At 42.3% G+C, this 17,522-nt stretch overlaps 1 protein-coding gene across 5 annotated transcripts in view; it reads right to left on the bottom strand.

The window, feature by feature from the left end:
- Positions 1-15,852, bottom strand: part of frmpd4 (FERM and PDZ domain containing 4) — a 33,191-nt gene extending 17,339 nt beyond the window's left edge. For 3 of the 5 annotated variants that reach the window (XM_062456714.1, XM_062456717.1, XM_062456719.1), the window contains exon 1: positions 15,743-15,852. In XM_062456714.1, coding sequence (XP_062312698.1) covers positions 15,743-15,816 — 74 coding nt within the window. In that variant the 5' untranslated portion in view covers positions 15,817-15,852. Of the gene's footprint in view, positions 1-7,704; positions 8,183-12,568; positions 12,836-15,742 lie in introns of those variants that run through there. The other 2 variants (XM_062456715.1, XM_062456716.1) reach the window with 2 other exon arrangements.
- Between the last annotated feature and the right edge of the window lie 1,670 nt (positions 15,853-17,522).

The following is a 17,522-nucleotide window of genomic DNA, read 5'->3' as shown; positions in this document are numbered from 1 at the left end:
TTGCAACACAAAGTCACATGTGGCAAAACATGGTGAATGGGTGATGCTACAGCTTGTTACCCCAGCCCTTGCCTCTCTCTCTCCCTTCCTCATTCACTCTCTCTTTCTTCTTCTCACGCTCACTCTCTCTCCACCTCTTTCTTTCCGTCTCCCTCCGAGGCACTCTCTCTATCTCTCTTTTTCTCTCTCTCTCTCTCTCTCTCTCTCTCTCTCTCTCTCTCTCTCTCTCTCTCTCTCTCTCTCTCTCTCTCTCTCTCTCTCTCTCTCTCTCTCTCTCTCTCTCTCTGTATTCTAACTCTGTAGAATGAATGAAGCTATGGAAGCTGCAGCAGTCAGTTATGTCACTTCAAAGGCTTGTCTGCCATGCAACATGGATCTTCACATCCATTATTCAAAGCCTCTCTTTTTTTCCTTCCTAATTTCCCCCCAGTTACCACCAAGCTTAATGTGTGTGCGTGCACATGTGCGTGTGCACAGTCACAGCACAGTATATACCATGAACTATGCATGAACACATTGCAGACTCACCAACAGTGACGTCTGTGAGCTTGGAGGGAAAAATCAACTAACAAAACACAACACCACTAATGCTTCCATCATCTAAATAAAACAGAAATGAAGCCATAGTGGAGCCAGCTCACTTAACCTCATCAAAAAAGCACTTACCGGTGCTGGGTTAGGGTTAGGGTTAGGGTTAGGACCCGGACCTTCCGGGAGACTTGGGATGTCTGCATTCATGTTGTCGAATACAGTACCATTGAGAGATAGAATGAAAGAGAGATAACTTGGCCTCAAAGAGAAGCCTCTGACAACAATGGTGTGTTTGAAAGGTATTAGTGTTTCCATACGAGTATGGATTTATTGGACCAACAGTCCATTAGCAGAGAGCAAGCACCCCTGGCTGTATATTTAGAAACAGCTCTATCCCAGACTGGACTGATGTATATGTGGTCTACAGGATCAGAGCCAAGTTAATCTCAGTCATGTCCCTCTTGATGGATTGCAGAGGTGCGTTTGAAAAATGGTAAGCATTGCCCACAAACTCAACAAGTGTCACTTCAACATGATTACAGCAGTAAGACATGTCCTACTCAGCATTTTACCTTCACTACTGAAGTTCTGTTATCATCATTTCAGTGAAAAATAATCAGATGAATTTGTAAAGTCAAATGATCTCTCCAAAGTTGCCGTGACTGAGGATGATGAATGAATTGTAACATCTCTACAGCTGTTGGAGTGCTTCATAATGGGCATCACTTTAGTCACTTCTTGGGTAATCTGCATTCCTAACAAAAACTTTCAGCAACACCTTTAGAAGTTGTTGTCACAGTGCGTAGAGCGTGTACAAAATGGAGCACTCTACTCACAGATTCAGTTGATGTGCCTTCAAAAAAACATTCTGAATCAACAAATTGTTGTGCAAAATCCATTCTCTTTATTTCCGCCACTCTCTCCTCTAATGGCCTAATGGTAGATATTTTGATCTGTGATTTCCTTTGTCTGTGCACAGGAGGTGCATCATGCCTTGAAGCCTGTGGTAGAATAATGGCCCCTTGATCAGTTTCAGAAGTTCAGCCACTGGTGGACATTGAAACCAAGCCCATTCGGCAGGCATTAATAAATGATGCCTGCAATGTCACGTAGGACTGAGTAATGGAGCACCAACCGGGTCACTCACGCTGCACAATTCATGAACAGGTAACCAGGAAACTCAGACAAACTACTATTTTAGAGTTTCTGTTTGGCTCTATGTTTAACAATGCTGAAAATAAGGAAGGAGGGGTTGGATTCCTCTTAAATAAGTTGACTAGGTAAAATAACAGTTCCCCCATGGAAGGGAGGGTGCTGAATACGTAGAGTACTTCAATAGAAATCACTTAATCTTTTTAAATGTAAGACAGTTCTAAAATGCATACATTGTTCACTGAATGTGAAAAGGAACCACCCAAAGGAGTGTAAAATCAAGACTGCAATATTAGAAATAATTGCTCCGGAAAGGTAAATCCGTCTTTTTAGAGAAGATAATAAGATAATACATGAGCAGAGAGAATCACCTGGGAGTGAAACAGAGGGATAATAATAAGCAACGAAACGCTGGGACTCCTGGGAGGGTCGAAGTCTCTGTTGCTATGGCAATGAAGGTCAGTGGAGTTCAGGCCGCTTTATAATCCAAGCTGGAACACAGAGATCACGACCCTGACCACATTTAATAGAGGGACTTAATTTCGCACATCCATCGTAGTATATTCCCATGCAGGGTAAAAAGCATTATCTTCGTCTCCAAATGGGTGTTGTTTCAGTTCTTATTCCAGTTCATAAAACTATTAAGTAGGCCATGTAAGACATTTTTATTTGTGTGCCCGTGCATATCGCTTTTCAGTGAATTATAAAAAATAGAACAATCAATCTCATCCTTTCTTCGTCACAGTCAGCCACTTCCAACGCTCTCTCTTGTCTCGTTCTGTTTTTCTTTCCCTGATCTTTCCCCTCCCACGACTACCTGAGGATGCAGTATCCAGCAGACTCATTGGTTGTTAATGAAGAGTCTTTTCTTCCTACTGAGTTTTATATGTGGTAGAAACTTCACCTAGCGGGAGCATTCAAACCCACAGGCACTCGGCTTTGTCTGAATAATTCACAGGGATAATCTGCAGGAGTGTGGTCTGAAGCTGAAACTAAATCCAGACACTGGCACCAACATTTCTCCCATTACCAGTACTGAGGGTTAAGTGACTGTCTGCCATTAAGGATCTAACATCACACTAGGTCTCATAAACAGTACAGAAAAGCCTTTATAAACGAAATAGTTCCCTGAATAGCTGCACTGCAACAAACACTACAGTAAACACCATATCATTTCCCTGAAGCAGCTTAGAGATGTGTGGCATAATAGTTCCAGGTGTGGGAAATATGTTCAGCTGTGCAGTGAATGTGTTGCATAACAGTTATACGGTCTACCACTCAATTTCAGTTTGTTGAGTGAGAAACAAGTTGGGTGAAAGAAAGTCTACACACACATTGTCTTTCCCTTCCTGGCCAGTCTCTCACACACAAACACCTACACACGCGCGCGCGCACACTCACACGCACACACACGCAAAGTGATTTCCTAAATGCAGTAGCACGCATGAAAATCCTCAGTTTAGCCGACATGACAGAAGCAGTGCTGACCTCTGGATCGGTCCTGACTGGCAGTGCTGAAAGGGATCAGGCAGGATGACAGCAAACTGCTGCTCTCTGTTGTCCATTTCACTGACCAAAAAGTTAGTCCAAGTGATGGGAATTCGAATGCATACTTTCCAACCACACTAACATGATGGTGTCTGGCTATGGAAGGTTATGGAATATGGAACAATGGGAAGAGTCCCTGTTCATCTTGGAAGACTGTAAAGGAGGAGCCTAATACAGACTGAGGGAGCAGTACATAGAATGAGACAAATGATGATAATCAGAGAGCTTTTCTATTGCAAGAACTCAGTCTGAAAGTTAATTTACTAATGGTCTTCTTCATGGTTGTTTTTGTCTATGAAATGTAGGATGGCTGATCTGACCTCTTTTAGCCTGTTAACTCCATCTGGCCACAGTCCCTCTGGCATGTGGCTATTTGACAGGTTCGTTTGGTCTATCAAGGCTGCATATCATTGCTTGCCAACTGAGAAGCGGTATTAACCACCTACATGGCGTGTGAGGAATGAGTTGAGAAGGATTTAATAGCATCATTAACAGAGCAAACCCAAACTCTGTACAAATTCAAAAACATTAGCTACTGATATCCTAAGAACACTGGATGTGCCTTTGGGCAGAAGCTTTCCTTAATTTTAGCTATTATTCCAAAAACAGATGAATATTACATTTCGGTATTTGTCTTTGTAAGTGCTGATATTGTTGCCATGGGCAACAGCACTACCGCAGGCAGTTCTCAGCTGTGTCTGTAAAGGATGGTTTTCTTGGTGCTGTAGCTAATCTCTTATGGGTAGAGAAAATTACATCTCGGAACCAACCCACCCGCAAAGATCTTAAGAGTTTTACAGTGTCAGAGTGTGGTTGAAATCCTGCTGGCTCTGATCCCAGTCTACCTGTTATCCAGTGGGCACCAGTGCGTCATCAAATAGATATCCTCCTTCTGGAGCCATGGACCTCTGATGCACCAGTTCCAGGAAATGACTGGGCACTGCACCAGTAATAATGTTATAACATCCCCCCCCCCCCACACACACACACACACACACACACGCACACACACACACACACACACACAAAACCAATCAATATCTTTCACAACACCAGTCACTGTATAACTAATAAAATGCACAAACCCATCAAAATTGGTTCAGGCCAGAGTTTCATTTTTTACAGGGACACTTTAAAAGTAAATGAAATGCCATGCAAGGGTGCACACACACACACACACACACACACACACACACACACACACACACACACACACACACACACACACACACACACACACACACACACACACACAAGTCTTCCAGCTATGGGTAAGAAACTACAGGAAATAAGGAAAGACAAGACACAATAACCTTGGTCACATACAAGCAAGCCAAACCCCCCAGGGGCAAGGCAGCCTATTCACGTCTTACTGCCTGCACTTAGGCTGACCACAGTTTAAAACACCATGGGTTCCCATTCCAACCAATGAAATAATAACCCACCGTTAATGTCTTTAATATATGAGATCTTCTCAAACCCTTTTTTCTTCAACGTGCTTCGTCTGAGATAAACCCACTACAGTGATGACATCAGCCCTAAGGCACCAGCCTAGATTCAGATTCTCATGTACGTCTTTGTGCTATTCGCTCTGGATAAGAGCGTCTGCTAAATGACTAAATGTATTCACTGCTTCTATGCAAAGCTCTGGAAAAGGGAACATTGAGTGGGTGCCTCAAACCTCTCTCTCTTCAACCAAATGCCAGATGGGTTCAACAACCCTGACATCTATGGTGTACAGTATACAGTGTCCCCCAAATAATGCCTCTAGTTTCAAAAGCAGCCACATTACACAAAAGACTATTGAGACCCTCTTGTACGCTGATGAACATTTGGGTTGTTAAAAATGTGTTCAGTCCAGTGACTTCTCCATGAACACTTTGGTCGGTAGGCACACACAAATAAAAGCATTCAATTCATTATAAAATACACTTTTTTCAAAGCTTTTAAGCTTAAAAGATTCAATACAGAAGTAAACAACAGGAAACACACATACTGTGCAGCGCATCTGCATTATTCAGCAAATCTTGTTTTGAGGAGGCTGTACTTCCTCTGGTCTGTGGACCATTCTTAGGAGCCAAGCTGCAATCTTGCAATACTCACTGTCTCAATTTTAGCAAGGTCTTTTCTTAAACTACAGAATGGGGGGTGTCATGCATTAAACATGCCTTTCCATACTTTGAGTTTCCTTTAATATAACTGTTCATGAACCAAATGCCAAGCTTGTACCTTATTTATTCATGGTAGGAGCCCTCTGCTGTTGTTTGCATGTCCTGTGTATAAAGAAGAAACTCTGGTGGCTTTCAATGTTGTGCATACCATAAGATTAATACGATTAAGATTAATACCAATATCTTTTGGTACGCATTTTTCTTATATTCTTCACAGATATTGCAACTGAATAAAATGTATTTAATTAAACAAGAACCAAATACACTGTTTTGATGCCTGAGATTCCCGGAATACATCTCCCTACACACTGAAACGCATGAGTCAGAAGGGTGGTCTCAATTAACCTGTTCCAGATTTCAATCCAAACAGGCTGTCTTCAAAAAACCTCATACACTGAGCAGTCCCTCTAAACAAACCAAACAACAACACACCAGAGACAATCTTTTAAGTAATCTCAAAGCTCGAAGGGGTGAGAGTACCGTGAGGTGCCATTGCTGAGAACAGAAAATCAAGACAGGGACATTTCTTTCTGAGCACTGAGACGTCTGCGGGAGCTGTGAGGCATTAAGCACAGCCAAGTGTCGAAGGCATTCATAGTCTCCAGGGCCCTTAAGAATCACAAACATTGGATTACTGGGGTAAAATTGTCCTTTTTGTGCTCAGCTTTAACTATATCCTGCCGATTAGCATGCTAGCTGGCACCAAGAGGAGAGACTATGTGACAGGGGAATCTTATAATCTTAGACTGCATTGCATGTGGCTTTATTAGCAGAGACAAGATGCACCGCCTCAACAGGAACAGTATCAAAATCAATGCTACGTATGGAGAGGTTGGGATGCTGCGCTGACATCATCCGGAGGAACAGGCCTGTCCTGCCTCGTTTAAAATCACTGTTGTTTTTCAACTCACGCATCACTGCACTCTTTACAGATACACACAAAATAGACTAAATAATAACTAAATAGATTACTTAAAAATATCTGTTTGTCAATAGCATAATCAGAGGAACTGCATCAACAGATGCTCGGTAAAAAAAAACTATTTTCATGCTCACTGTCATCATTATGCCCTTCTCAATTAGGCTTGCATCTCTTTTGAATAATTAAAAACATTCGGAAGGAAAACGGATATGTATTTAAATGTTCAAAAGTACACCGTTCAAGTTGTTTCCCATCCCAAGAATGAAATAAACCTTTGAGTGCACCCAGTATGATGTGTGGCATGTGATATTAGTTAGATTTAGATGTTAGATTTGTAACCTGATCTGTCAGCATTATGGCCTGAGTACTGATGGCTCTAAATCCCTTAGGAAGATTAAGCTGGTTCAGATCTCGCAACTCCAGGGTGCAAGGTGAGTGTCTGTCTTACGCAGAATTGATGTAAGACCTTCCTCTCAGCTCCCATTTCATTTGTGCTAAGGATGAGTTCTAGTGTCTAAAGCCTAACAACCTGGCAATGGCCAAGCCCATGGGGCTCTAGACAGTAGCCACCTAATCCACAGTGACTGAAGTCATTTCAGAGTGACGTTAATGAGGTTGCCAAATCAAGTCATCGGGATAAGATGTAAAAGTGTGAGCCCTCAGCCCTGGGTTCTTGTTTCTGACTTATAACCAGATAACTTTTTCAAACCTGGTGTAATGTGTGGTGTGAGCTTGGCAATTTACTTTGTTGTTATGGTGTCTACCATAGGCTTTCTGCAACAGTGAACCACCAAAACAATGGAAAAATTAAATAAAAAGAACAGGCAAAGTAAAGCAATGTGTCAAAACTAGAATATTATCCCATTGTCATAATAACGTGACATTCGTGAATGTCTAATTCACGTGACAATTTATAATAACATAGGAAGTATGATTTTGTTGAATGAGTGCCAACCAAATAACAGGTGCATCTGTTTCATTACAGTGCAACAGCACTTTTATGCATCTTTTTTATTTATTTATTTTGCCTCAGTGAATCCTCCCGCGCACCTCATTAAGTTTAGGCACTTTAGCCTTTGTTGCTAACTAACCCCCAGCCCCCACCCACCCCATGTCAAGTCACCCACCCAACCCCAATCTTCATCACGCATACGTGCCCTGCATTGGATCACGTGTGTCACAACGCAGACAGAGTTATCATGATAATCCTCAAACAATAAGTGCACTTACAACATACATTACCCTCGATCTCCCATCCCCTAGCCTGGTGTAAATCCCCTCTCTCCCCTCTAAAGCGTGCCTCTGGAAGGAGGACACAGCCCTGGTCCACAGATGCTGTGGACAGGCCGACACCCTCACGGCAGCATCCATCCCACTCACCCTGTCAGCTTTGGCATCTTCACAAAGCTGAACACGTCCATGTGTGCAGAGGACTGCAGTCAGCGGCTACAGAATCTACCATCGACCTCACTCCCTCCCCATTGTCCAACTGTCTTTAGTGGTTGGAGGAATAAATAATTCAGAAAACAAAACAAAACAAAAAAACGTAGCTTCCACAAGTCAGGTGGAGAGATTAGTCCTCTTGCCGGGGCTTCTGCATGGCTGAGTGATTGCTGTGTCCTCGCCTCAGCGGCACAAATCCACAGCCCATGGAACAGGATCTGGCAGTGCCCAGCCTCCCTGGTTACATCCTTCAAAGCATGCCTCCGTCGGGCGTGTTAAGCTACCTTCATTTAATTTCCATCGCAGTGGAATGATGTGCAGGAGCCGCACAGTAACAACAGCTTTGGAGAGAGGCAGAGAGAAAGAGAGGGAGTGTGAGAGGCAGGCAGAGGGAGAGGGAGAATGAGAGAGATGTAGAGAGAGAGGACATGAGAGAGGGAGCATAAAATAAAGTAAGGGAGGGATAGATGGAGAGTCAGGAGACTGAGAGAGAAGGAAGGAATGCCAGTGAGAGTTAGAAAAAGAGAGAGAGTGAGAGAGATAGAGAGAGAGTGATAGGGAGGCAGGAGAGACAGAAACAGGAGGGGGGGTGGTTAGAGGGGTTGGGAGTAGGGTTAGGCTGGGGTTGTGGGGGCCACACAAATCACTTGTGATTGATGTAGCCAGCTCCCTTGAATTTCCCCTCTCTTCTACAGGGGCCAGTCTCATCTATTCCCTGGCTTGAGGTGTATTTTCAGAATGAAAGGGGAAGAAGAAGGAGCAGAATCCACCAGCGTATGATTGTTGTTGCTCAGGAAGAGGTGAGGCAAATGGAAGAGGGACTGAGAGAAGGACAGACGAGTGATACAGAGGAAACGAGAAGATAGAGAGAGAGAGAAATAGAGAGCTGTGCTGCAAACAATAGATGAGCACTAAAGTAGAGACAGAAAGATAAAGAAATAACGCAGTATAAAGGGAATACCCCATCTTCTTTGTGGCTGTACTTTGTGCTGTACTGTAGCTACTGAAAAGGCAATATACACCATCATAAAGATTACATACTCCATCCAACACAACCAAAAGGACAATATATGCCAAGGAATGCCTTAAGTACAGTATACAAGTATTAAGGTATACACCGTGTACTGTATAATATCCATTTATTAAAGGTACATTTTACAATATCACTTGGGGAAAACACAGTTTGGAAATGTTGTCAAGAATTTGTATTGTATGTACATTAAAACTGTATATGCTACACAACTGTACCAAAAGCAGAGTTATATGTAGTGCAAATGAAGCCAGCGCTGGACTGTGATTCCTATCCATTCAGCCGGTCAGCAGCATGATAGCAGAAAACTTAGGAAGCACATTTATTCCCCTACATTTTACATTTCTAATAATGTGTATTTCCCATATGTCCTTGATAAAGCTCAAAATCACAAGCTAACTTTATTTTCAAATCCATTTTCAAAATAAATTCTGAAAATGTATCCTGCATTGCCATGCCCACGATAATGAAAGGGGGGGATATTTCCAAAATGAATACAGTGCTATAGACTGTTGTATTCCCCACAACACTGCTGAACAAACTACTGTAGGTTCAGCACACACACTACTGCAGTCTCCCAGCGAAATGATCGATCACCACATGTCCATTATCCAATAGAGGAAGAATCTCCCCTCATTAATCAAAGACCATAGATGAGGCACCTCTGTCAAAAACCACCATGAGGCTATTTAGATCCTTGTGGTCTGGCTGCATAGAGTGTGATGCTATGTTATGCCCACAGACACTCTGATCAAATTTACCTTTTGCTGTAATAATCGCAAACTCATGGTAATGTGTAAACCATGTTGTAAATATCGTACATTTTCTACTGTATTCCAACCACTTATCCTTAACCCAAAACTTAAATCCCTTCATATTTGTAGAACAACATAAAAATAGAGATTATTATCATTCATTCATGATTTGCTTCAGTAAGAGTTACCAGAATAACCTACTGGATAAAATGTTAGTATTACAGATATTGACATAATACTGTATCACATCATTATGCTTGTGCCTATGAGCAAGTTGGAGTTTTTTAATACCAGGGTCACTAGAAAGAGGAGGTAATATGATTGTGTGTGGGGCACTGGGGTTTATGGAATATTAAACAGCCCCATCAATAACATGGCTCCATATGCCAACAGTAAATAGAATAGGAATACTGGGATGCAGAGACCAAGGCATTTAAAGTGATGATTTGTAACTGTTTCTTCAGACAAGCTGCAACCATTCTATATTAAAACGTCACAACGTGTTAGCCTCTGGAGAGTGACTCAAAGTGCCTTTCCGAGGAGTGAGGCGCCCAATAAAGAAAGATGTCATTTCCACTCTAGTCAGGCTCATGATTAGTCGGATGTTCTCAGTGAGCTGTAGCTGCCGCTCGATCAGTCAAACTTCACCAAAATCCACAGTTCTCTTACAAGCCACATTTACCGGCAGAGGCAGGAGAATCTCGGCAAGTTCAGCTGATCTTGTGGTTTGAGTTTCTAAGAAGAAGAAAAAAGAAGCCTTTTCAGGATTAATTCCACAGACAATGAGGATTTTGATCCTGGCCTACTTGTTTCTACTGTAGAGGCCAGGCTGAAGGAGGAATCTACTGTTGTGGTCCAGGGAAACATCCAAGGCCCAAACAGGACATGTACTGTAGGACACACAGATCAGTGAGCGGAGCGTATCTGACAGTCTGCCTGATCTGCACGCTCTGGCTCCCATGGTGGCGGGATTGAAGGACTCAGCGAATTTGGGCTTGTTAAGTTTGTCCGTCTGGGCACTAGTCCCAGAGGCCGGTCAGAGTGGCAGAGGATATTAGGGTCAGGCAGGAGGGAGATCGAGAGAGACTATGGCTCAGTCGCTTACCAATCAAATTCCCCTTCCTTCTATGCCCACCAATTCCATACCTCCTCCTGAGCCAGTTTAAAGACTGGCTCAGACTTCACTGGGACACTTAATACCTACCAGTGCTTAAATTATGCAAGTCCAGAATTTGACTTAAGTAACTCGCCTTATAGAGCTAAAATAAGCATTGGGTAAATCGCTTTGAGGATAACTTAACATACAGACTGATTGTGTTTGTTTTATGTTAAATAATTCCTGACCCATTATGGCTAATTATAAATCCATAATAATACATTATTTATCACCAAATGTGTTACTGTAGATATTTACGATATTGTGAAGATTACAAGTTTAGAAAATGTATAAGAACACCCAAAATGTAATAAAAATGTTCAGATGCCCTGTCTGGGCAAAAAATAAATTCTGAGAGAAAACACACCGGGGGGGGGGGGGGGGGGGGGGGTCAAGCAGAAACATCAGATGTTAACTCAGACTTCATCAAACATTGAATTTTGATGACACAAAATTGTTCAAGCTGCATGAAGAAAATAGCCTGTCTTTCCAAAGTGCCCAATCCAGTGTTTTTGTCTGACACAATGGGGGGAAAGATTGTACTGTGCGTGCAGGAGCACAGGGATATGAGGATACTGTATCAGAGCTCATTGTGCCCTCTCACCCTCACCTGGCATCACTACCCTCTGGCCCCAACCACATGTGTGTGTCAGCAGCTGTCACACTGAGCTGGTCCCTGACATGGTCCACTAACACCACCCTTCCCCCTCACTGTGCGTGCGTGTGTGTGTGTGTGTGCACACGAGAGATGCATGGATGCATGTGAGTGAAAGTGAGAGTTTCAACAGAGAGAATGACAAAGAACTATAATGATAGAGAGGGAGAGAGGGAACAAAAAAGAGAGAGAGAGAAAGAGAGCGAGAGCGAGCGAGAGAGAGAGAGAGAGAGAGAGAGAGAGAGAGAGAGAGAGAGAGAGAGAGAGAGAGAGAGAGAGAGAGAGAGAGAGAGAGAGAGAGAGAGAGAGAGAGAGAGAGAGAGAGAGAGAGAGAGAGAGGGGATCCCATAAAAGCCTGTTCTACACTCTTCGGAAAGTATTCATAGACCTGGAAAGTTTTTGCAGTATGTTGTAATACCAAAACAGGTGTGCTGCAGAGAATGATAAATAATGTGACAATGATATTGGCATTACAAGTGGAGTTAGACGTGTCTGAGCTTGTGAGAAGTACATAGCTTTCGATTAAAGTGACGAAACCTTGCGTCCGTCCTGTATACAGTGCACTGCAACATTTACAGTTACAAGATCACGGTGGTAGATTTTCATAAAAGAAAAAAGAAACCGCATATATTACTATGTAATATGTCCCCAAATTCTGGTTCAGTATCTCCATTGACCAGCCTGAAATATTTACATAACCTAGTGGAAAGTGCAATTACACATCCTAGCACTGCCACCAGGGCAACACACGCACTAGCACATACTATACATTTCAACTTGAGAACAACATACTGTAGGTAAGGTAAGGTAATCTTTACATACTGTAGCTATGTGTGGAATTATAGTATTGTATATTGCACCGGGCTAAAAGGTCAACCAAGGTTAATCCACAATCCTGGAACCACAGTAATCCAGATAATATCGCTAAACGAGATATCTAAATGAAAACAGATATCTTTATCTCGCCCAGCAATTTATAAACTCATTAGTGAATCATCTATTTCTGTACGTATTTGCACTGTTTCAACTTCTGTGTGTGACATTTTATAATCAACCAAGCCACCAGCTGATTAGATGCTACAAAGCAATCATCCTACACCACCAGGAATTCAACATAAATGAGCTATCATCAACTGATTGCAACTGAACAACCCTGTCAAACACAGAAAAACATCTCCATGTGACTTTGGAACAGCTCTACTCACTGAATGACAGTGAAGACTCCCAGTTCGTTGTCATCGGGGTCCATGGTGGCTGCCTCAGCACCGCTCTGACGGCCCCGCTTCACTCACACTCACTGCTTTGCACCTTTCACCAGGGTCCAAAGTCTCCACGCCACGCTTGATTTGGAGTTACCATAGGCGACTGAGCTGGCCTGAATAAGCTGTTCCGTTATCACAAACTCTGGCTCTGGCCGGGTAAGAGAGCTCTGGCCGGGGGCTGGAGACTGGAGCTGTCCCTTCTGCCTCAGTAATGAAATAACATCACATTCCAGGCCAGTGCATCAGAAAGCAAAGGGGGATCAATGGAGAGCAGCTGGACTCCAATGGGTGGCTGTGCTGGTGTAAGGGGGCTCCGCGGAGGTAAAGAGCACTGATACAAATGGAAAATCTAGTCGGTCAGCATTTCCCACTGTCCGGTTTATGTAGCTACGCAATAGGAGAGACTGGGTCACAAGATAAATAAATATCTGTTGGAACATTGAAGAAAATTATTTTTTTACACAGTGTACAAGCACTGGTGAAGTTCAAAATCCTTCACTTCACAATATAAAAATGATAAACCATCAATCTCTCATGGCTTTGGACAATGCATCTGGTGTTTATCGTACTCAACATCATCTAACATAAGCCCCTGTTATAATCCTAAATATATCCCTCTATTAAATGACAAACAATCCTTTCATATAGAGAAGGCCGAACCTACCCCCCCCCCCCCCCCCCCAACCCTGAAACATTAATAGACATTAGTTTGGCCAGGCTTGCAATTATTTGCATGTATGCGTTGTGTATAAAAAAATATAGATCATGTTTTTGTTGTGTTTTGTCTTTTTTTATGAATAAAGTATGTTGTGCTACCACTTAATCATTAGATGAGTAGATTTTCAGGGGGGAATTTTCTTTAAAAGACAGGGAATGACAGCATTATAATAATTCACGTTGGATTATGGTGATCAGGCACCTTCATGCGTGAATGACATTCTCACTCTCCCATTAGTTATGAAGCACATGTGTTTGCCTCCCTGTCTTTGCAAGCAAACAAAATGCGATTGCGTAACTCCGTCCCCTGCCATGCACACAGACGAGAGGCTCTGAGCAGGCTCTGTCTGATTCCCTTCCTGTACTGTTGTGGCAGCAGGTGAAGGAACCCCCTACATGGAGTCTGTGCAACACTGAAACTGTGTGTCTGACTGTGTGTCATCTATCATTCCACATTCCCCTGCCTTTATGGTTTAACTACCGGACACAGTCAAATTAGCATTACTATATGGCCAAGAATAACCATATGGCCCACACCACAGAGAGATGCAGTGAGTTGACATTTTACAAAAGTAGATCCCCTCATGACATAAATACTTACACATGAACTATTCCAGTCATGTGGCCTGACACTTGCCCTGGGCCACAGTGCAGTGCAGCGCTGCCCTGTTTTTCCATGACACACACACACATACACACACACACACACACACAGGCTCCACCATGCCATTTAGCATACCCTGTAGTTCAGCAGGGAGGCAACACTAGATGGTGTGTACACCTTATTCACTGGTATATGAATTTAGAATGTACATTTAGAATGTTATTACATTAATAATAGTACATTTAGAATGTTATTACCTTCTTCATTTGAAGACGGTGATAGGTGGTGATACAGTATTACTGACTAAATAATGTTTGGAAAATTGGATTTAACAGAAGTGTGCGTGGGAGGAGGCCTGAACCTTCTCGTGTCTCCGACAGCTGGAGTGTATGACTACACAGGCTTCCAAGTTTCTGGATAATTGGCAGTTGAAAGGAAAAGAGACAAAAACTAGGAGAGTAACACCAGTGACTGCAAAATGGGCACAAGGGACAAAGTAGCCTACACTAAAAAAAGATGACTTTTGGTACCATACATTTAAATGCAAATAATTTGACAGTTTATCACAATAGTAGTGCAAACTTGCGTTATGCAGAGAAGGAAGCTGTGTTCTCATCTAAAGATGTCAGCGTTTATGGAGCAGAACAAACAAAGGATGCAGTCATTTGCATAAAATGATGAGAGTAGCTCCATGCAGAACAAGAGAACTGGTATTAATATACTAAGCACAGCTGAAGCAGGGTACTACTCTGTAAAGGTTATTACTGTGTTTGGAAAACATGCAGACTCAATATATTATACAAACAATGATTTATTTGGCTTTGCTAAATTGACAATTATAAAACCATTATAACCTTTTTTTCATATTGATGGGATGTACACAGATGGCTTATCATTCATGTTCAGTTATTAACAGAGAAAAATTAATGAAAAGCTTCATGTCAATTAGAGAAAATAAACAAAAGAAACTCTTTAGGTCTCTCATGCTAAACCATCTATTTCCAATCCAAGCAATACATTCACTTCACATTTTTTCATCCTTATTTCCATGACAAAATGAAGTTTCTAATGTGACTTAGTGTGACTCGATAAAAGCAGTGGTTAACCACAGCACACTGTAAAGAGACAGTGTTAGTACACGCTGAGCCTCTCTGGACCTGGACAGGAAGTTCAGGAATGATGCACAGAAGTCAATCCCAGTCAATGAGATTTCAGGATATCATATTGCCAAAATCAGATAGCAGCTCTTGTGTCAACACGCTAGAGCGGCCCCACCCAGCAGCTTTGGGAGGATAGGATTCAGAGGATCCAGCAATTATCTGTAATGGGGGAGAAAAATCGATGTGTCCATGGAAAGCCGGTAAGGTCACCCAGTGGAGGGTGTCACAGCGAGTGGACATGGTGTACGAGTGGACTAGGTCAAAACCGTAGCTCGTTATACCACTACTGTCAAGGGTTTGCATACTTATACGTTGGTTTTATACACTTTGCAACACTCAAACAGTACCTTCTTCTGAAAGAGTATACATTGTTCTAAGCATGGACAGCACAGCCATAAGGTTTCTGCTCTGGGCAACATAAAGAATATGGGTGGAAGTATCCACGCTGTCAATCGATATCTGATAATCAGCATGCGACACACTGACAAAAAGTTGTCAAACAAGGATGTAGAACGGCACCAAGCGACATGTTCCTTGTTCCAACTGAAACCAACAGTCTACACACAGTTCTCCATCATCGCCACGTCTTTTTCTGAATGAATAGCCGTACCCATAACAGGCACCCATAACACTCACCCTGGCTGATCTTGGTCCACGGTGTTGATAGCACAGCCCTCTGCTGCAGGCTCCTCTGTGTCCTCCACGTCCATGTCTACTCTCCAGCCTGCTGGCTTAGCTTGCGCTGTTGGAGGGGAAGACTGAGAAAGTGAGGGCAATGTACCTTATTCCCGACTGAGAAGCTCTTGGTAGCAGGATGAAGAGCGAGGAGGGAGGGTGCTCCTCAAACTGTTCTCCTTGAGACATCGAGAGTCTGATGTAAATTCTATCAACAGTAAAAGGATATTGAGAAATCAATAGGTAGAGGCCACTTATGTTTCGAGGTTCAGTCAGAGTGGCAATGTGAAACGCTGTGGCCTAGCCCTGACGCAGGAGTTGCTTCTATAAGTGGTTAATCAGGAGCTTGTCTGACACCTAAATTGCATTCTGCTCTTACCAGTGATCCCATTTTCCCCTTTCATTATGAGGGATGCATTCTAGACGAGTGAGAGGACTGGTAATTGGAGCTCTCTAAGATCTGATAGCACCCAAATAACTCTCTAAAGGAATTACATGGCTCTTAAAATCTCGAGATTTCAGTTTCAAAAACACTTGCAACAAGTGAGAATCCATTATATGTGACCATTGACTGATACTGTAGAAATTACTGGGATTACAGTAATTGTATAACGTGTTTCATTATTGATTCATGTATTTACCTATAATTCTCTAACATCGAACAATTACAGTACTTTCGAGAAACCTATTGCCTGATCTTTAAAAGGCAGTGTTTATTGTTCGAAATACTGACAGTGTTGTCCAACACCATGACCCATCCTCATCAACGTATTACACAAGACATCCATCTGTGAGACCCGCCATCAGAGCACCATGTGCACCTCCAAGAGAAGCAGTAATGACAACAGTTCATAGTGTACAGACTTGAATAACAGACCCATTAAAAGCATGTCAGGCTAGCTGGAAATAATTGGGCTGTATGAGAGTGCTCGGCTCTGTAACTTCCAAACCCGGCAACAATGATCTGGGTATTAGTGTGGATTACGTAACAATAAAGAAAACACAAAACAAAGGAAATACAAAACCACCAAATAAAGGAAATCAGACCATATTTATTTAGGAAAGTAACTTTTCTTAAAAAAAAATCTGTTTCATTCATTGAGTATTTGAAAGACTAGAAAGAATTAAAAAGGTAAAAAAGACAGTTGTAAAATAACAGTTGGTTAAACAAATAGAACTACCGGTAAGCACCATTGTAATGAACTTGGCAATACATAAACAATAGCCACTTACTGTAGTTTAACGACTGTTAACCAAGACCATGTTTACACTTCAGAACATTATGCAAATTTGCTGACAATCTGCGAACTGCAGTCCTGATAGGGTGCAGTGTACACCAGCACAGACCAGTGTCCAAACACAGAACTGCATTCAGAGCAGAAATTGTGACTGCACACTTTTTCCTATGTTCAAACTACTGTACTGCAGCAATAAAAGTATGCCAATCATTCTTTGTTTCAATAACCTAAACACAAAGTATTCAAATAAAAGCATTTATAATACAATAACACTTTGGTGCTAATGGACATATTTGATCATAATATGAAAACCATAATGTCTTCTTTTAACCATAATAACTAAGGCTGGTCTTTCTGAGGGATTTACCCTGCTGCCCACTGGTGTAGAGGTAACCTAATAAATCATTGGAGAACATTCCTCTCACACAGTGTACTGAGGAACCCCCAGCAGCTTGCAAGGTTCCAGAACAACAGCTCTGGGTTCTGCAGCACCCTAGTACCCC

Source organism: Osmerus eperlanus, chromosome 3 (assembly GCF_963692335.1).
Source record: "Osmerus eperlanus chromosome 3, fOsmEpe2.1, whole genome shotgun sequence".
Lineage (NCBI taxonomy): Eukaryota > Metazoa > Chordata > Actinopteri > Osmeriformes > Osmeridae > Osmerus > Osmerus eperlanus.
The sequence above is the reverse complement of the archived record's forward strand: the minus strand, read 5'-3'. Positions and strand labels throughout refer to the sequence as shown.